This window comes from Bufo bufo, chromosome 2 (assembly GCF_905171765.1).
Source record: "Bufo bufo chromosome 2, aBufBuf1.1, whole genome shotgun sequence".
Classification (NCBI taxonomy): Eukaryota; Metazoa; Chordata; class Amphibia; order Anura; family Bufonidae; genus Bufo; species Bufo bufo.
This window is the reverse complement of record NC_053390.1, coordinates 644,164,419-644,185,994: the sequence shown is the minus strand read 5'-3', so window position 1 is coordinate 644,185,994 and position 21,576 is coordinate 644,164,419. Positions and strand designations below refer to the sequence as shown.

At 46.0% G+C, this 21,576-nt stretch overlaps 1 protein-coding gene across 2 annotated transcripts in view; it reads right to left on the bottom strand.

Annotated features, from left to right (window-relative positions):
- The window catches only part of LOC120990016, a 134,408-nt gene that overhangs the window by 88,292 nt on the left and 24,540 nt on the right, over positions 1–21,576 (bottom strand). Inside the window, exon 7 of one of the 2 annotated variants that reach the window (XM_040418518.1) lies at positions 750–1,003. The exons of the other annotated variant lie outside the window; for it this stretch is intronic. Coding sequence (XP_040274452.1) covers positions 855–1,003 — 149 coding nt within the window. The 3' untranslated portion in view covers positions 750–854. Of the gene's footprint in view, positions 1–749; positions 1,004–21,576 lie in introns of those variants that run through there. 2 annotated transcript variants of the gene reach the window in all.

Below are 21,576 nucleotides of genomic sequence, written 5' to 3'. Positions count from 1 at the left end.
GTTGTCTTCCTCAGCCGTAAGCTCACCCCAGCCGAGACCAGGTACAGTATACTGGAGAGAGAGTGCCTGGCTATCGAGTCTCTCCGTTATTATTTGTTGGGGAGAAAATTCTGCCTGGTAACCGACCACTTTCCTTTCAAGTAGATGAGCCAGGCCGAAGACAGAAATGCCTGGGTCACCAGATGGTTCCTTTCCCTACAGAACTTTAAATTTACAGTGGAACACAGGGCAGGCCGGTTGCAGGGAAACGTGGATGCCCTGTCCCGAGTACATTGTCTGGCGAGTGTTCACCCCCTCAGGGTTGAACAAAGGGGGGGGGGAGGGGAGATGGTATGTGACATAGTGAGGGTAATGGTTTGGGAAAACAGGTATTTTCCTCCCAGCATGTGCTGCTGGGCTGATTTGCCTCCAGGTGGGGTCAAATACCGGACTGGATTTTAATTGCCGGTCTGGGTTTTTGGCAGCACCTGGCTGTTCTTAAATAGGCAGCTGGGCTCAGCAGCAGGATCTCTGTGTTGGGATCTTAGGCTTGGTGCCAGGTTGGAGGGCTGAGACCCATGGACCGAGGATACAGGCCCCCTAAAGCCTGCTGTGGACTGCTGGAGGCAGAACTGATATCAAGGTGAGTTGTCTTATATGAACTTTCCGGTTTGTGTGAAGTAACACCAAGATGTACTTTCCATTGAAATAAACACCAAGACTGCAAAGTAACGCATTGTTTTGTGCATTTGCCTCAAGTGTGAATAAAACACTGAAGTTTTGCGTTAAGAACTTGTCTTTTGCCTCTGTACTGCGTCCGCTTACATTATCTACCAGAGTGAAACCCCACAGTGGTTAACTTATAGCAATACAGTTTAACTCTGAGACCTCCAGTCTGGGTGTATAAGATATTCTGTTCTTTGTGGTCGGTAAACAGTTGAGCAGGTTCCAGAAGTTTCTTTCAGGTCTCCTGTCTGAGGTCCCGTGGATAAGGTCCAAAGCAATCTCTCCACAGCTTTGGTTTCTGAAATGAAGTATAATTATGTGTTAAATATGAATATAACTATTACAATAGCACACAATCTATGTACTCCTTATTGTAAGTATTAGGAAAAGCAAAAAGCAAATTAAAATTAAAAAGGAGATCTGTAAGAATATAAAACTAAACTGATTGTAAGGCCTGATTCACATGACCACACTCAAGAAACTAGGCCTGTGTGTCAGCCACATCTCCCAGACCGACTAAGTCTCCCTTGACCCTAACTGACTGCATCATAGTGATTTATGATACAGTCAGTTCCTATCTGATTACTGGTCTATTGTACTGTACTCACATCATCATGTGAGCTCAGCACAATAGTCCCGCGATCAGATACAAACTGTGTCATAAATTACTATGATGCAGTCAGTTTGGTAGATGCGGCCGACACATGGGCTGTGTTTTCCCTACTGAGCAGAGTCATGTAAATTAGCCCTGAAGGTTGTTCACACACAGCTTTTAGCATTTGCACACGTTTTGATCAAAATGAATAGGCCCACTCACCATGTCAAGGTGGCCTCTTATGAGTGGGTCCCTACTCTAATTTGATGCAGCACCACATATTAAACATCACTGGTGCAACACAGCACCCGCACGTGACAAGACCCAGCAACCCAGCAACACCTCTTTTTATCAGGCTAAGCCCCCAAAGCACTGGGCCCCACCAAACCACAGGCACAGCACAACGAGCAGCAACAGCCACCATGCAGCTCTGCACTTTGTGAACAGATCTCAAAAGCTCACCTCTCCATGTGTTCTCAGAAACCTAAACTTAAGATGCCCACACACATAAGATTAAAGTTGGCTGGAATGGCAGATTTCAGCCATTCCGGCCAACTGTCGTTTGAAAAACTAGCGCTAAGGAGTGTTCAGGATCACGTTTCCGCTCAATTCAATGGAGATTTTTTCAAGTGTCAGGCCATTGAGTTGAGCTGAAACGTTGCAGAAGCATGAGTGAATAGAGAAGTCCACTTTTTCACTTGAGCTGGAGTGCTGCCTACCATTTCTGTTTTTTTATTTTGACGGTCATAGTCTGTGACCGGTAGAGGTATTGCATTTGGTATATACAGTTGCAAGAAAAAGTATGTGAACCCTTTGGAATGATATAGATTTCTGCACAAATTGGTCATAAAATGTGATCTGATCTTCATCTAAGTCACAACAATAGACACAGTCTGCTTAAACTAATAACACACAAAGAATTAAATGTTACCATGTTTTTATTGAACACACCATGTAAACATTCACAGTGCAGGTGGAAAAAGTATGTGAACCCTTTGATTTAATAACTGGTTGAACCTCCTTTGGCAGCAATAACTTCCACCAAACATTTCCTGTAGTTGCAGATCAGACGTGGCCAACGGTCAGGAGTAATTCTTGACCATTCCTCTTTACAGAACTGTTTCAGTTCAGCAATATTCTTCGGATGTCTGGTGTAAATCTTGAAGTGATGCCACAGCATCTTTTTTTTAAATTATTTTTATAAATCTTTATTATTTAACATACAAAAAGAATTTTTACAATCTTTTAGTTTAGTAACATTTAATAATCCATAGCATACCCCACCCTTCACCCTTATTCGTTGGCTGCTTCTCTCAAAGAGAGATAAAAAAACACAAAAAAAATAAAAACACAAGTCTCTCCCTCCTCTTACCTCGCTCCTCTAATCATCCTCTCTCCCTCACCTCCGTCCCCTGGCCCCAACTCATGATAGTTCCCATCTTCTCAGAGAAAGTCGCTATGCCAACCATTTCTGCCATATTCTAGAAAATCTATATTTTTCTTATTGTTTACCAGATGAGATTCCTCGCAAACAAGTGAAATTCTAATAAGCTTCTCCCATTCCTTGATCGTGGGTACAACACTACCTCCCCAGTGTCGAATGATACACTTCCTAGCTTGAAAAAGTAATTTGGAAGCTATTTATCGATGTTGAGGGATGTCCATTTTATCCATCACCCCCAATATACATATCTCAAATTGGCTAGGGACTTTAATCCGATGGTATTGCTCTATTCTATCCCTACCCTTTCTCCAGAACTCTTGGATCTTTAGATATGTCCAAAGTATGTGAACATCGTCAACCCCTATCTCCCCACACTTTAAGCATCTAAAGACTTTAGGTTTATAGCACTTCATTAAAAACTTGGGGGAATAATAAAGGCAATATAGTATATTAAATTAGATAATTGTATGGGAAAAGTTCTTTGAGATCCTATTTTTTTCCTGTATAGCCAAATCCAAGAACTCTTCTCGCTGGGGGTTTATAGCATCCTGCCATTTATGCATTAACCTGTTAGCTGCTATTTTCTTAGTCTTTTGTTGTAACAGACATTGATATATTTTAGAAACTAATTTCCCCCCTGTTATTAATCCAGAAATATCAACTAGCGGCTGTGGAAGGGCAACAATTTGTGTACCCCTCCCCAGCAGCATTCTCAATACTTGTTTTAGTTGTAGATGAAAAAACCATAGTTCTGTATTACTCAGACCATACTCCTTTTTTAAGATCTTCGTATAGTACAGTCCTGATCAAAAGTTTAAGACCACTTGAAAAATGGCAAAAAATCTTATTTTGTTGGATCTTAACAAGGTTCCAAGTAGAGCTTCAACATGCAACAAGAAGAAATGAGAGGGAGACAAAACATTTTTTGAGCATTCAATTAATTGAAAATAACGATTAAACTGAAACAGCTGATCAAAATTTTAGGACCACATGCCTTTAAAAGGCCAAATCTGTACAAAGATGTGGATTCATTGTCATTTTCTGTCAGGTAGTCACACGTTGTGATGGCAAAGGCAAAAAAAACTCTCTTTTTGAACGTGGTCGGGTTGTTGAACTGCATAAGCAGGGTCTCTCACAGCGCGCCATCGCTGCTGAGGTGGGACGCAGTAAGACAGTCATTTGTAATTTCTTAAATGATCCTGAGGGTTATTGAACAAAAAAAAGTCAAGTGGAAGACCCCAAAAAAATTCATCAGCACTGAGCCGGAGGATCCAATTGGCTGTCCGTCAAGACACTGGATGATCCTCGACCCAAGTTAAGGCCCTTACTGGTGCTGACTGCAGCCCCATAACCATCAGATGGTATCTGAGACTGAAGGGCTTCAAAAACAAAAAACGTCTTCAAAGACCTCGTCTCCTTGAACGCCACAGAACTGCTCGTTTGGACTTTGCAAGAGAGCACCAATATAACAAAATAATAACAAACACAGGTGCACTCTGTAGTCTCACTAAACCCTCAAACTGATTTTAAAATTGAGAGATTAGTCAACATGTTCTACGTTGTAGAACATGTCTAAGCCCGGGCACCACGCCAAGGTTTCTCAAGTAGCCCGGGGACATGGGACTCAAGTAGCACCAAACATGGGACTTTCAAAGGTGGAAGAAAGTTTTATTCTCTGATGAGAAAAAATTTAACCTTGATGGTCCTGATGGTTTCCAACTTTACTGGCATGACAAGCAGATCCCACCTGAGATGTTTTCTACGCGCCACAGTGGAGGGGGCGCCATAATGGTCTGGGGTGCTTTTTCCTTCAGTGGAACAATGGAGCTTCAGGAAGTGCAGGGGCGTCAAACGTCCGCTGGCTATGTCCAGATGTTGCAGAGAGCATTTCTCATGACTGAGGGCCCTCGTCTGTGTGGTAACGACTGGGTGTTTCAACAGGACAACGCTACAGTACATAATGCCCGCAGGACAAGGGACTTCTTCCAGGAGAATAACATCACTCTTTTGGTCCATCCTGCGTGTTCCCCTGATCTAAATCCAATTGAGAACCTTTGGGGATGGATGGCAAGGGAAGTTTACAAAAATGGACAACAGTTCCAGACAGTAGATGGCATTCGTGCGGCCGTCTTCACCACTTGGAGAAATGTTCCCACTCCCCACATGGAAACGCTTGCATCAAGCATGCCGAAACAAATTTTGGAAGTGATAAACAATAACGGCGGAGCTACTCATTACAGAGTTCATGTTTGGAAGTTGGATTTCTGTTTTGGGGGGGTTTCGTTTTTTTGTGTGGTCCTAAACTTTTGATCAGCTGAAAAACAGCCTGTTTCAGTTTATTCGTTGTTTTCATTAAATTGAATGCTCAAATTTTTTTTTGTCTCACTCCCATTTCTTCTTGTTGCATGTTGAAGCTCTACTTGGAACCTTGTTAAGATCCAGCCATGCTAAATATGATTTTTTGCCATTTTTCAAGTGGTCTTAAACTTTTGATCAGGACTGTATTATATCCCCATGTCTCCATACCTGGCCCAGTTTATAGACTCAATGCTTCCACCAAAACTCTTGTTCAATTGCCTTTAGTTCTATTAGGTGGGTATTATCCCACAGTATGGTGTCAGCATGGAGTCCAGCCTGGGTCCACAAAGCCCTTAATTCCTTCCAAACCCTTTCCATCAGCTCAAATAGTGGTATCTTTCTACTTCCCTGTTGTGCCAAAACACCCTCTTCTATAAGCTGGAAGATAGTACAGTTCTCTAGCCTTTCATTTATCCCTACTATCATGGACTTATATCTTTGCGTGTTACTCCACGTTATCATGTTTTTTATATGGCCAGAGATAAAATAAAGTTCCAAGTCTGGGACTGATAGTCCACCCTCCCTCATGGATACACAATATTTGTGCTTTTATCCTTGGTTTTTTCCCTCGCCATATCAAGTCCATTAAAAGACTAGCTATTATTTTAAATATTTTTTTAGGGATTGTTGCCGGTGCATTCCACAGAATGAAGTTCAGGGAAGGTAGTAGACACATTTTCACTAAGGAAATCCGACCTGCCATCGAGACATTTCTTGTATTTTGGGAGTCACATTCAGCTGGACATATTCCTTAGGATTTGGGGTTATTTGAATACCCAGATATTTAACGGGTTCATTACTCTTCTTAATTTCCAGTGCTCCTGGTATAAAATTGTTCAGAGGATCAATCGGGACACAGGCCGATTTAGACCAATTTATATTGAGCCCGGCATGTTTGCCATACTGATCAAATACCTAAAAAATCTTCATAAGTGATCTATGTGAACCTACAAACAACATAATATCCTTCGCATATAGAGCAATTTTTTCCTCGTGCTCACCAAACCTGAACCCCATGATTTCATCATCTTGCCTGATCATATCAGCCAACGGCTCCATAGCTATGGCAAAAAGCAGGGGGGAAAGGGGACATCCCTGTCTAACCCCCCTACCAATATCAATGTTATCAGAATATTCCCCATTTAATATAACTTTTGCTGAGATTTCAGTATATAACAGCCTTACCCATGATATAAAATTATCGCCGAATCCCATTTTCTTCAATGTTATAATCAGAGAGGGCCATTCTATAGTATCAAATGTCTTTGAGGCATCTATGGTAACAATTAGTCGTTTGCCGCAATTCGTGGGTTCAAGCTGGGTGTTCACAAAGTAACGCATAATATTATCGATTGTAGTTTTGCCTGACATAAATCCCGTCTGATCCTCATGATTAAGTCCCGAGACAACACTTCTGAGTCTAGCTGCCAAAATCCTGGCCAGTATTTTGTTATCGGTAATAATTAGTGAAATGGGACGATATGAGTCCGGAAGGGCTGGGTCTTTCCCCGGTTTTAGAATCTGTGTAATTAGGGCTTCTCTCAATGAGTCTGACAGCTTCCCTGCCTTCCTCGAGTCCTCCTACATTGTCAATAGTTTTGGAATAAATATTTCTTTATATTGAGCATAGACTTCAAACGGGATGCCATCTGTTTCTGGGGCCTTATTTTTTGTGATCCTAGACAGTATTTTATCCACTTCCAGGGGGCCTCCAATTTTTCACTTGCTCTATTGTTAGCCTAGAGATAGTAATATCCTCCAGGAAGTGTTGAATTTGTGTCAAGTTCTTATTAATCCTACTACTATACATATCTTGAAAATATTCTATAAGCAGTTCTATTTTAGCCACTTGTTCAGTAATTTTATGACCTGATTTTTCTGTTAAACAATGAATATAGTTGTTTTTTTTTAATCTGGGTCACCACCAAGGCCGCTAACTTTTTGCTCTGTATATGTGCATAAATATAATTATCCCTCACATAGTTTTCTTTTTGTTGTTGTGCCAGTAAGAGCCGCTCATCTTCCAATTTAGATACTGCTTCTATCCATTCTTTATAGTTTTTATCTATAGGGTTTCCAATATACTTATTTTCATATTTTCCCGCCTCTTGTTCCAGGTCCATTATTTTTTTCCTTACCCCTTTTTCATATACTGCTGTGTATTTTGGGAAAATCCCTCTAATATAGGCCTTTGCGGCCTCCCATACTATATTGGTTGCTGTTGAACCTTTTATTCCAATAAAAAAAACTTTATCTCTTTCAAAATTGTATCATGTATCCCCATTATATTTATCCACCCAATATTTATGTGCATCCCTCTTCTTTTTTTATTTCTTGCTTTTATATTTATAATAATTGGGTTATGGTCAGAAATCCCACTCTGTCTATATTTAACCTGTTCGATATCAGATGAACCTTTATTATTGGTGAAAACTAAATCAATCCGTGATAGGCTCCTATGGGTCTGAAAAACATGAGTATTTTTTTAGTTTGGGATGCATAACCCTCAAAATATCTATCCAACCCAATTCCTCTGTAATGTTTTTTAATTTAGATCCTGTGCTAAGAATTTGAGCATTCCCAACTCTACATCTATCTATTTTACTATCCATAACATTATTAAAATCACCCATAACTAAAAGTGGTTTATCCCCTACCTTAAGTACAAAATCGTGAATTTTTAATAGGACCTCCAGCTTAAAAGGTGGCGGTATATAAACATTTTCAATTACCCTTGGTCTTCCTTCCAAAAAACAGTCGATCAAAACGTATCGACCCTCCCCATCTATAGCTGTTTCCCCTATTTTAATATCCACATCCCGGTGTATTAATACACTCACACCTCTGGCATATGATGAGTAAACTGAGTGAAAGGAGTGCTGTATCCACGATCTAAACAATCCATTTATCGTTTCTCCTGTCAAATGTGTCTCTTGTAAACAAACTATTGCAGGTAAAAATCTGTGTATTGCATCGAAAACTGCAACTCTCTTTACACCCCTACTCAAGCCCCTAATATTCCAAGAGATGATTCTCATAGAAGCCTATTTATATATCTGCCCATTTCCAAAATGTATTTGGAAAGCCCCCGGGGGGGAGGGGAGAGAGGGAAGAAAGAAGAGAAGAGGAGAAATTATTATAATTTTTTTTAAAAAGCAAACAAAAAAAAAACACAAAACCAAGCAGCACATCGAAATTCCCTCCCCTGCCCACCTCCCCTCCCTTCTGAATGAGCCAGGATACACTAATCCTGGTTCTCTATCTTAGCATTTCCCCTTCCCAGCCGACCCCCAGCTTAGTACCCCTCAACTCCTTATCATTTCTCTAGCCCATGCTCTGGCCGCTTCCGCTGTATCAAAAAAACAATTTTTATTTTCCCATTCAACCCTCAGTTTAGCTGGAAACCTCATTGAGTATTTGACATTATTTAAACGTAAGGTTTTTTTCACATCTATAAACCGGCTTCTTTCCTTTACCGTTTCTTTTGCATAATCAGGAAATAGCATTACAGTTGCACCTAAATATTCTAATTTCCCTTTCCTCCTTGACCTGCGCATTATCTCATCCTTATCCCTAACCGATAACAAATTAAGGATTATAGGTTCTGGTCTCATTCCGGGTGGGGCTTTCTTTGACGGGAGTCTATAGGCTCGTTCCACAAAGTTTTTATCATCCGAGATGCCCTGACCTAGTTGTTCCATCAGCCAAGTTTGTATAAAAGCGGAGGGGTCTTGCCCCTCCACCCCCTCTGGGATTCCCAGACATTTCAGATTAAACCTCCTGGACCTATTTTCTAAATCCAGTATTCTATTTTTCAATGCCCTGTTTTCCTCCTTAAAGGAATCCTTTTCTTCAGTAATTGTCTGCAAGAGGTCCTCAGAGTCAGACGTTCTTTTCTCTATTTCTATCAGCCTTTCTTTATACTTTTGAACGTCCGCTCTGAGGAGTCCCACCGCCTCCCTAGTATTTCCAGTCTGGAGAGAGAGGTCCTGAATTGCCAAGCTACATTTTTTTATTTCTTTAAATATATCCTGCAAGCTCGGAACCTGCTCCTCTTTTTTAGTGTCTTTTTCCTCCAACGCCTTTAACTGTTTACCTCCCCCTTCTCCAGAATGTAAACTCACCTCGGACACCCTCAAGCCGGAATTTTCCTCTAAGATGGATTCATCCTCTTGACAAAGAAGCACCTCCTCTTTTTTTTTTTTTTTTGGAGGGACTCCTTTGTCCACGCATGTTAGTCAAGAGTAGTTGCTTGGTTCTTTCTGTTTTTTTTTTTATCATAGGGGAAATTGAAGTATTTAGCTCCACTTGGCCCTTAGCCTTTTTCCCCGCCCCCTGCATGGCCATCCTTAGAATTTCCCCCACTTTCCTCAAACCCCATTTTCCCCCTTTCCCCGCCCACCTCACCTTAACCGCCTCTGCTATATTCTATCAAAATAAACCGCCAAAAGAGGAAAATCAGCATATAAATCCAAAACAACAATACATTAGTCCACATTCATATAAATAGTCAGCTGGTTCCATTATTTCATGCGTCCATATAACCACTGAATACCCATCTCTGCCTCTATACATTATAGTCGGTTAGTTGATTAAAGAGCTGCGTGGTTATAATGCTAATACAGGTACAGTTACTGGCTTAAGGTTAGCAACAGTCCCTTAATTGGTTAGTTGAATTAGTTAAGTTAATTTATAGACTCAGTTCTTCCAACCAATTACCATTGAGCAATATATAAAACCAAGAAATGCAATTGTTGAAGGGCTAGCGGATCTTCCTTTAACGTAGCCAGGCCACCTCCAGTTTTCCAAAACCAGCCTTCTCAGACATTGGTGTTAGGCAATGCAATAAGCCACACGCCACCAACCCCATTTCAAAGGGAGCCAATTTTTGCTCTCCCCCCCCAACCCCAAAGTTCATGAACTGTAAATGAATCAAGCTGATACGGCCCTCCAACTTAGACCACTGCGCTGTCCTCTTCCAGGGTTAGTAGCCTTTCTTCTTCTCTATCCTCCTACAACCTTTGCGCAGGCTTCCATGGGGGGTGGGTGCACCACCCATGTCATACATATATATTTGTGGTCAAGGCTCCGGGGGGAGTGTTGGGAAGAGGGTGTGCACTGGACACGGTAGGACCTAACTTGGCTAGTGGTGTGCCTTTAGCCACGTGACGCGGGTAGCCAAAAAAGGGGGCTAACCCAGGGAGTCTGAGCTGAGTGAAGCTGGAAAAGAGGGAGGGTCGGGTGGGGCACTGTGCGATGCCGACACCAGAGGGAGGGCGTGTGCCGGCTAAATACCCTATGCCCCTCCCACAAATGCAGGCTGGGAATCCAGCCTGCTATACTTGTGGTCAAGGCTCCGGGGGGAGTGTTGGGAAGAGGGTGTGCACTGGACACGGTAGGACCTAACTTGGCTAGTGGTGTGCCTTTAGCCACGTGACGCGGGTAGCCAAAAAAGGGGGCAAAACATGAATTTAGGCAGTTTATTATTTGGAGATTACAAAACCAGACTGGAAAACGCTTTGGCAATCTCGACCCGTGGATGAGGGATGTAACGGGAAAAACAGGAAGATTGCCATCGTCCCATCTTCCGTATGACGTGAGCGGGGACGCCATGTTTGGAGGCTGCCGATGCGGCCCCGATTCGGAAGGAGTGTCCGGAAATGGAAGCAGCGTGGAACCCCAGACCCGAAGCTATGGAACGAATGTGCCTGAGGAACTGCGCGGATTTCAGTGACAGCACGGGAAATGGCAGTAGGGGGCTATCGGGAGTTCTGTCCTGGAGAGTGGAGAGCAGCTGATTGAACACGGACACTGGGCACCAAGGATTGAACGACTTAAAGTATTCGATCTGTACCGGTGGACCGACTTGGGAGGTTTTGGAGGAAGGAAGAGAGAAGGTGAAGTGGTCTAAACTATGGAGGAGCTGGCTGATAACTGGCCCTGGATTCCGGGCTGAGGTGCAGCAGAATTCCCCCGGCCTGAGAAACCCATAGAAGCTGAGGTAGAGAGCGGCTTTGAGGATCAAACTTCTGAAAGGGCCAAAGGGATTACCATCTAGGGCGGCAGAAATTTTTTGGAATAATTCCCCTGTGACTGGTTGTCTGGTGGGAATGGCAGGGGAAGAGAGCTTCTGAATGCCCCTCAAAACCGCCTTGACCGCCTGGGAGGAAAAGAAGGAGGTATGACTGGGATGACTGATCATGTGGTGGTGCTGGATGCCCGCTAAATAAAGTCTGATGGTGTTGTGGGACAGGTGGAGCTCCTTGTGGCAGTACGCCAGGAAGGCCAGGACGAAGGAGACTCCCCTGGGGTGAAGGTGGGCGACCGCCTGAAGGTGTTCCACCCTGTTAAATAGTTCCGGGCAGAATTAGCCGAGAGAGACTCGCGGATGAGACCGTGGGCTGCGGAAACGTACTCCTCTAGTCCATGATCAGGGCTTCGAACCCCGGAGGGTTGATCCCGACTCTCCGAGCTCCCGGCATGACCTGGAAAAACAAATTAAAGTTTAAACGGGACAGAGCATCAGAAGCAGTATTTTTCCTGCCCTCTATGTGCCTGCAAATGATGCGGAAGTTGCTTTGAAGGGACAGCCAGGTGAGCCTGCGAACCAGACGCATGACCTTGGGGGAGCTGGACCTACCCCTGGCGAGGATGTCAACAACCGCCTGGTTGTCAGTCATGAAGCACACTGGCCTGTTACTCCATGACTGTCCCCAGACAAGAGCGGCTGCGACGATGGGGTATACCTCGAGCAGGGGGGAGGACCTGGCAGCCTCCTGGTCTGAGGAGACCTGCGCGGGCCAAGGACCCGCAAACCATTGATCCCCGCAGATGGCCCCGAAACCGAGGGAAGCAGCAGCATCGGAGAATACCAAGGGAGAGGCCTCGTTCCACTGAGGAACGAAGAGGGAGATGCCATTCCAGCTGGACAAAAACAAAGACCACATGGCCAGATCCGCCAGCGCGTCGCGCCCGAGGTGGATGAGGGCATGCTGATCTGAGGCTGCTGGAAGGAGTCTGAGTAGGCCGGCGGTGAAAGACCTGCCCTGGGGCATGATCCTGGCGGCAAAGTTGAAAGACCCCAATAAAGACTGGAGTTCCAACTTTGACACCGTGCGGGTGCCCACGAGCCTGGCCACGGAGTCCTTTAACCTGTTTAATTTGTCCAGGGGGAGGCTGGCCTCCATTCTGATTGTGTCCAGGGTGATGCCCAGAAAGGTGATTACCCTGGAGGGGCCCTCGACCTTGGCTGAAGCCACCGGAACATTCAGGCGGCTGAACAGGCTGAGGAGGCTGTCCAACCTGTCCGGGGCGCGTTCGGCCTGCTCGATGAGCAAGAAGTCATCCAGGTAATGTATGACCCTCGGACAGTGGGCATGATTGACCAAGAGCCAATGCAGTGCTTGGGCGAACTGGTCAAAGAGCCAGGGACTGCTCTTTGACCCGAACGTCAAGCGGGTGGCAAAGTAATATTTTGCCCTCCATTTGATGCCGTAGAACTTCCACAGGTGAGGCAGGATGGGCAGCAACTTGAAGGCATCAGCAATGTCCGCTTTTGACAACCAAGCTCCTGCCCCGACCTGTAAGATGAGCTCCACGGCCTCATCCAGGGACGAGTACTGCATGGAGAACTCGTCCGACGGGACCAGGGAATTTAGGCTGGGGGTGGTGGATGCATGAGGAGCAGACAAGTCATAGATTAATCTTTTTTTATTGGAAGATTTTTTGGACACCAGACCTATGGGGCTGACCCGGTACAGAGGGAAAGGGGATTCCGCAAAAAGACCGATCATGAAGCCCTTCTGCAACTCCGCCTCCAGCAGAGCGTCCACCGCCCCGGGATCCGCTAGAGAAGAGAGGAGGTTGGGGCACTCATGAGTGACCTGCGGAAGGGTGACTAGCCCGGTATGGAAACCCTCCGAGAAACCCTGTGTGAGAAACTGGACAAAACTGGGGTCGTGATGTTGTTGGAGGAGGGAGAGTAACAGGTCAACGTTGACCCCGCCTAGTCATGAGCGTTTTGCCGTCCGTTGGGAACAGGAGGACTGAGGATGGGCCCTGAAACAGATGGCGCAGATGTGCAAAGCCTTGCATTTATCATAACTGCAAAAACCCAGGTTGAAGTTGTTACAGAGCTGATTCTTCCCTAAGAAGGTGATGGGACGGCCGAGTTTGTCCGTGGCGGGGTTGGGTTTCTGCGCCCCTGAGCTGGACGTTGGCCTGGCAGGAGATGGGTTGGTGACATGGGGGCACCAATCAGAAGAATGGAGGACTGATTGGCAACCGGCACAGGCTGGGGATTTTTGCCCGGCGAAGTGCCTGCTAAAAATCTCCATGTCCAACACTGCCCAGTTGGTGACATGCTGGTGCTGGAGGAAAGCCGCTGCAGCTTTGGCAGAGAAAGACCAATGGTACTCATAGAAGGCGGTACCGCCATATCTGTAACCCAGCTCGGTGACCTTGTACATGTATGTGTCCAATTCTACCCTGCGGTGGGGATGAATGGAGCACACTATGTCCCTGTACAGGCTGAAGGTCAGCATGAATTCGGGGATGGACAGCTTCTTGTTGAGGCGGACGTCTTTAGACCTCAGCACGACCGACACATCACCGCAGGCGATTGTCTGGTTTTCGACCGTATCATGGGTGGAGATTAGGATGGCGGCCAAATTGATATCCTTTCCCGCCAGGATATCCCGCCTGATGTTCTCTGGTACGAAGAACGCTGGGGCGATGTCGGGAGAGGCCAGACCTGTACCTGGGACGTTGGCCTGGGAAGTAGAAGGCACGGCTTCGGCCTCTGGCGGAGGAGGAGGCGTAGCAATCTTGCTCTCGACGGCCTGGAGCCTGGAGTCGATGTGTGATATCGAAGACGCCATGTTGTTGATGGTCGCATGGAGTTGGGTCAGGGAGAGCTGAATGGTCGACATGGAGACCAGATCTTCGGAGGCTCCGGGTGGTTCGGGAGTCCTGGGAGATTCAGGGAAGAGCAGATGATATAGTTCTGCCTTTCGTGCGGATGCCGAATGGCGGATCCCTTTCTTCTTCAGTTCAGCGAGCATCCTGGGGATGGTCCAATGCCTGTAAGATGCGCGGCTGGCTGCCTCCGAGACCGCTGACTCAGGGATGGACAGTGAGTCCTCAATATCCGAGACGTGAGACATGTTGCACGAAGAAGACCGGACCCTGTGGGAGGATCTGACGTGAATTGACAACCCCCCAAAAAAAATTTTTTTTCTTTTTTTTTTTTTTACTTACCTGGAGCCTCAGAAAGTTTAGGATGGAAAAAGTTAGGAAACCTGGAAACGAACAAAACTCGGAAATGTCCGCGGATAGAGTGAACTTCACCCTGCGAATCTGGGATTGGTAAGTGAGGAGGAAATTTTTACTGGTACCTGCGGGGAGATGTACCCCAACATATGCTGACAAGACGAAACTTACGTGATGATGAAACAGGACGAAAATGAACCCTGAAGGTGGCAGGCCGAAAACGCAAGAAATCCTGAACGATATCAGGCGATGGGAGGACAACCTGAAAGAAAACACGAAAACCGAGCGGCCTGAGCGTGTCAGGTAGTGAGGAAAAGGACCTGACGTGAACAAGTGAATGAAAACGCCGGGCCCTGAACAAACCGAGAGCCGAGACGCGTCTGGAAACGAGGCCCCAACTGGCTGCCAGCATGGAGTTGACCAGTGTGGCAGGCAGTGAGGAGACATGACCCGTGCGTGATGGCAATGGCGAGCAACAGGCCCCAAGCGTGACAGATAAAGAAGCCTGAACTGACCGTGATAGGTACACTGGGGAAGGAGAAAGATGCAACAGGACAGTAAGAGAGAAAAATGACGGAGTGAGAAGGCGAGCCCAAGAAATGACCCTGAAAAAGATGAAAAGTCACAAACAGGACTGACCAGACGGGACATGAACCAAACGTAACAGGAGGGAGGACATGATGAAGGCTTGACCAGCAAGAGGACATGACGAGGGCCTGAACGTATCAGGCAGAAAAACCAGAAGCAGAAAACCCGAACGTATCAGGCAGATGGACACGAAAACGAAAAAACCTGAACGTATCAGGCAGACAGTGACGAAGATGGAAACCTGAACGTATCAGGCAGACGGACATGAAAACGGAAAACCTGAACGTATCAGGCAGACAGTGACGAAGATGGAAACCTGAACGTATCAGGTAGACGGACATGAAAACGGAAACCTGGACGTAACAGGCAAACAGACATGAAAAATAGAAACCTAAACGTATCAGGCCGAAGGCACAAAGAACATCCTGAACGTATCAGGCAGGGGGACGTGGAGCCAATCCTGGACACATCGGAAAAGACACTAGAACGGATCAGGTGGGAGGACATGATGAAAGCAAAACCCTGGACGTATCAGGCAACCGGACCTGAACGTATCAGGTGATTGGACAGGCAGTGAGCCTGGATGAATCGGGCGAGACCCCGAAAAGGAACCTGAACGTATCAGGCTACAGGACACGGAGAGAACCATATTAATGCAAGACAGGAAAAGAAGACCACCTGGACATCCTTGGAAGAAAAAACATGGCGGCCAGGTGAAATATAAAACAGGTGAAAGAAAACAATAAAAAAATAAGGGGTTGGGTCAGCACAACCTGCTGCAGGTGCACATCACTATGGCGAAATACATATACAAACGGAAAATGCAAATGTGATCGCACACTACATCCAGCACTCTGCCCTCCATGCTGGATGAGACATTGGTTTATATTTTGGCCAAAGCATAGTAAGCCACTCACCGCGTCAAGGCTGTCTCATGAGTGGTCCCTAACTCTTGTTCCTACCTGTTCATGGGCCATGACAGCCACATAAAATCCAGGGAATGCAGGTCAGCATGCAAGCCAAGTACACTTTGCTTGTAACCCCGTCCGGTGCCATTACAGCTTTCGTCGGATCCAGGGATGCAAGTACCAACATGCATGCTGAACCTACCATATACTTCTCCTGGAGCCAGATGGCTAATGGTAGGTTCTATACAAGCAGACTCAGTTTTATACTGACTTTAAAACCAGCCTCAAGGACAGATTAACTGGTCAGGTGTGCAATGACTCCAAGGAGATCGCCACGCCTCCAATATATACTACAAAGAAAAAAATAAGGGGTTGGGTCAGCACAACCTGCTGCAGGTGCACATCACTATGGCGAAATACATATACAAACGGAAAATGCAAATGTGATCGCACACTACATCCAGCACTCTGCCCTCCATGCTGGATGAGACATTGGTTTATATTTTGGCCAAAGCATAGTAAGCCACTCACCGCGTCAAGGCTGTCTCATGAGTGGTCCCTAACTCTTGTTCCTACCTGTTCATGGGCCATGACAGCCACATAAAATCCAGGGAATGCAGGTCAGCATGCAAGCCAAGTACACTTTGCTTGTAACCCCGTCCGGTGCCATTACAGCTTTCGTCGGATCCAGGGATGCAAGTACCAACATGCATGCTGAACCTACCATATACTTCTCCTGGAGCCAGATGGCTAATGGTAGGTTCTATACAAGCAGACTCAGTTTTATACTGACTTTAAAACCAGCCTCAAGGACAGATTAACTGGTCAGGTGTGCAATGACTCCAAGGAGATCGCCACGCCTCCAATATATACTACAAAGAAAAAAATAAGGGGTTGGGTCAGCACAACCTGCTGCAGGTGCACATCACTATGGCGAAATACATATACAAACGGAAAATGCAAATGTGATCGCACACTACATCCAGCACTCTGCCCTCCATGCTGGATGAGACATTGGTTTATATTTTGGCCAAAGCATAGTAAGCCACTCACCGCGTCAAGGCTGTCTCATGAGTGGTCCCTAACTCTTGTTCCTACCTGTTCATGGGCCATGACAGCCACATAAAATCCAGGGAATGCAGGTCAGCATGCAAGCCAAGTACACTTTGCTTGTAACCCCGTCCGGTGCCATTACAGCTTTCGTCGGATCCAGGGATGCAAGTACCAACATGCATGCTGAACCTACCATATACTTCTCCTGGAGCCAGATGGCTAATGGTAGGTTCTATACAAGCAGACTCAGTTTTATACTGACTTTAAAACCAGCCTCAAGGACAGATTAACTGGTCAGGTGTGCAATGACTCCAAGGAGATCGCCACGCCTCCAATATATACTACAAAGAAAAAAATAAGGGGTTGGGTCAGCACAACCTGCTGCAGGTGCACATCACTATGGCGAAATACATATACAAACGGAAAATGCAAATGTGATCGCACACTACATCCAGCACTCTGCCCTCCATGCTGGATGAGACATTGGTTTATATTTTGGCCAAAGCATAGTAAGCCACTCACCGCGTCAAGGCTGTCTCATGAGTGGTCCCTAACTCTTGTTCCTACCTGTTCATGGGCCATGACAGCCACATAAAATCCAGGGAATGCAGGTCAGCATGCAAGCCAAGTACACTTTGCTTGTAACCCCGTCCGGTGCCATTACAGCTTTCGTCGGATCCAGGGATGCAAGTACCAACATGCATGCTGAACCTACCATATACTTCTCCTGGAGCCAGATGGCTAATGGTAGGTTCTATACAAGCAGACTCAGTTTTATACTGACTTTAAAACCAGCCTCAAGGACAGATTAACTGGTCAGGTGTGCAATGACTCCAAGGAGATCGCCACGCCTCCAATATATACTACAAAGAAAAAAATAAGGGGTTGGGTCAGCACAACCTGCTGCAGGTGCACATCACTATGGCGAAATACATATACAAACGGAAAATGCAAATGTGATCGCACACTACATCCAGCACTCTGCCCTCCATGCTGGATGAGACATTGGTTTATATTTTGGCCAAAGCATAGTAAGCCACTCACCGCGTCAAGGCTGTCTCATGAGTGGTCCCTAACTCTTGTTCCTACCTGTTCATGGGCCATGACAGCCACATAAAATCCAGGGAATGCAGGTCAGCATGCAAGCCAAGTACACTTTGCTTGTAACCCCGTCCGGTGCCATTACAGCTTTCGTCGGATCCAGGGATGCAAGTACCAACATGCATGCTGAACCTACCATATACTTCTCCTGGAGCCAGATGGCTAATGGTAGGTTCTATACAAGCAGACTCAGTTTTATACTGACTTTAAAACCAGCCTCAAGGACAGATTAACTGGTCAGGTGTGCAATGACTCCAAGGAGATCGCCACGCCTCCAATATATACTACAAAGAAAAAAATAAGGGGTTGGGTCAGCACAACCTGCTGCAGGTGCACATCACTATGGCGAAATACATATACAAACGGAAAATGCAAATGTGATCGCACACTACATCCAGCACTCTGCCCTCCATGCTGGATGAGACATTGGTTTATATTTTGGCCAAAGCATAGTAAGCCACTCACCGCGTCAAGGCTGTCTCATGAGTGGTCCCTAACTCTTGTTCCTACCTGTTCATGGGCCATGACAGCCACATAAAATCCAGGGAATGCAGGTCAGCATGCAAGCCAAGTACACTTTGCTTGTAACCCCGTCCGGTGCCATTACAGCTTTCGTCGGATCCAGGGATGCAAGTACCAACATGCATGCTGAACCTACCATATACTTCTCCTGGAGCCAGATGGCTAATGGTAGGTTCTATACAAGCAGACTCAGTTTTATACTGACTTTAAAACCAGCCTCAAGGACAGATTAACTGGTCAGGTGTGCAATGACTCCAAGGAGATCGCCACGCCTCCAATATATACTACAAAGAAAAAAATAAGGGGTTGGGTCAGCACAACCTGCTGCAGGTGCACATCACTATGGCGAAATACATATACAAACGGAAAATGCAAATGTGATCGCACACTACATCCAGCACTCTGCCCTCCATGCTGGATGAGACATTGGTTTATATTTTGGCCAAAGCATAGTAAGCCACTCACCGCGTCAAGGCTGTCTCATGAGTGGTCCCTAACTCTTGTTCCTACCTGTTCATGGGCCATGACAGCCACATAAAATCCAGGGAATGCAGGTCAGCATGCAAGCCAAGTACACTTTGCTTGTAACCCCGTCCGGTGCCATTACAGCTTTCGTCGGATCCAGGGATGCAAGTACCAACATGCATGCTGAACCTACCATATACTTCTCCTGGAGCCAGATGGCTAATGGTAGGTTCTATACAAGCAGACTCAGTTTTATACTGACTTTAAAACCAGCCTCAAGGACAGATTAACTGGTCAGGTGTGCAATGACTCCAAGGAGATCGCCACGCCTCCAATATATACTACAAAGAAAAAAATAAGGGGTTGGGTCAGCACAACCTGCTGCAGGTGCACATCACTATGGCGAAATACATATACAAACGGAAAATGCAAATGTGATCGCACACTACATCCAGCACTCTGCCCTCCATGCTGGATGAGACATTGGTTTATATTTTGGCCAAAGCATAGTAAGCCACTCACCGCGTCAAGGCTGTCTCATGAGTGGTCCCTAACTCTTGTTCCTACCTGTTCATGGGCCATGACAGCCACATAAAATCCAGGGAATGCAGGTCAGCATGCAAGCCAAGTACACTTTGCTTGTAACCCCGTCCGGTGCCATTACAGCTTTCGTCGGATCCAGGGATGCAAGTACCAACATGCATGCTGAACCTACCATATACTTCTCCTGGAGCCAGATGGCTAATGGTAGGTTCTATACAAGCAGACTCAGTTTTATACTGACTTTAAAACCAGCCTCAAGGACAGATTAACTGGTCAGGTGTGCAATGACTCCAAGGAGATCGCCACGCCTCCAATATATACTACAAAGAAAAAAATAAGGGGTTGGGTCAGCACAACCTGCTGCAGGTGCACATCACTATGGCGAAATACATATACAAACGGAAAATGCAAATGTGATAGCACACTACATCCAGCACTCTGCCCTCCATGCTGGATGAGACATTGGTTTATATTTTGGCCAAAGCATAGTAAGCCACTCACCGCGTCAAGGCTGTCTCATGAGTGGTCCCTAACTCTTGTTCCTACCTGTTCATGGGCCATGACAGCCACATAAAATCCAGGGAATGCAGGTCAGCATGCAAGCCAAGTACACTTTGCTTGTAACCCCGTCCGGTGCCATTACAGCTTTCGTCGGATCCAGGGATGCAAGTACCAACATGCATGCTGAACCTACCATATACTTCTCCTGGAGCCAGATGGCTAATGGTAGGTTCTATACAAGCAGACTCAGTTTTATACTGACTTTAAAACCAGCCTCAAGGACAGATTAACTGGTCAGGTGTGCAATGACTCCAAGGAGATCGCCACGCCTCCAATATATACTACAAAGAAAAAAATAAGGGGTTGGGTCAGCACAACCTGCTGCAGGTGCACATCACTATGGCGAAATACATATACAAACGGAAAATGCAAATGTGATCGCACACTACATCCAGCACTCTGCCCTCCATGCTGGATGAGACATTGGTTTATATTTTGGCCAAAGCATAGTAAGCCACTCACCGCGTCAAGGCTGTCTCATGAGTGGTCCCTAACTCTTGTTCCTACCTGTTCATGGGCCATGACAGCCACATAAAATCCAGGGAATGCAGGTCAGCATGCAAGCCAAGTACACTTTGCTTGTAACCCCGTCCGGTGCCATTACAGCTTTCGTCGGATCCAGGGATGCAAGTACCAACATGCATGCTGAACCTACCATATACTTCTCCTGGAGCCAGATGGCTAATGGTAGGTTCTATACAAGCAGACTCAGTTTTATACTGACTTTAAAACCAGCCTCAAGGACAGATTAACTGGTCAGGTGTGCAATGACTCCAAGGAGATCGCCACGCCTCCAATATATACTACAAAGAAAAAAATAAGGGGTTGGGTCAGCACAACCTGCTGCAGGTGCACATCACTATGGCGAAATACATATACAAACGGAAAATGCAAATGTGATCGCACACTACATCCAGCACTCTGCCCTCCATGCTGGATGAGACATTGGTTTATATTTTGGCCAAAGCATAGTAAGCCACTCACCGCGTCAAGGCTGTCTCATGAGTGGTCCCTAACTCTTGTTCCTACCTGTTCATGGGCCATGACAGCCACATAAAATCCAGGGAATGCAGGTCAGCATGCAAGCCAAGTACACTTTGCTTGTAACCCCGTCCGGTGCCATTACAGCTTTCGTCGGATCCAGGGATGCAAGTACCAACATGCATGCTGAACCTACCATATACTTCTCCTGGAGCCAGATGGCTAATGGTAGGTTCTATACAAGCAGACTCAGTTTTATACTGACTTTAAAACCAGCCTCAAGGACAGATTAACTGGTCAGGTGTGCAATGACTCCAAGGAGATCGCCACGCCTCCAATATATACTACAAAGAAAAAAATAAGGGGTTGGGTCAGCACAACCTGCTGCAGGTGCACATCACTATGGCGAAATACATATACAAACGGAAAATGCAAATGTGATCGCACACTACATCCAGCACTCTGCCCTCCATGCTGGATGA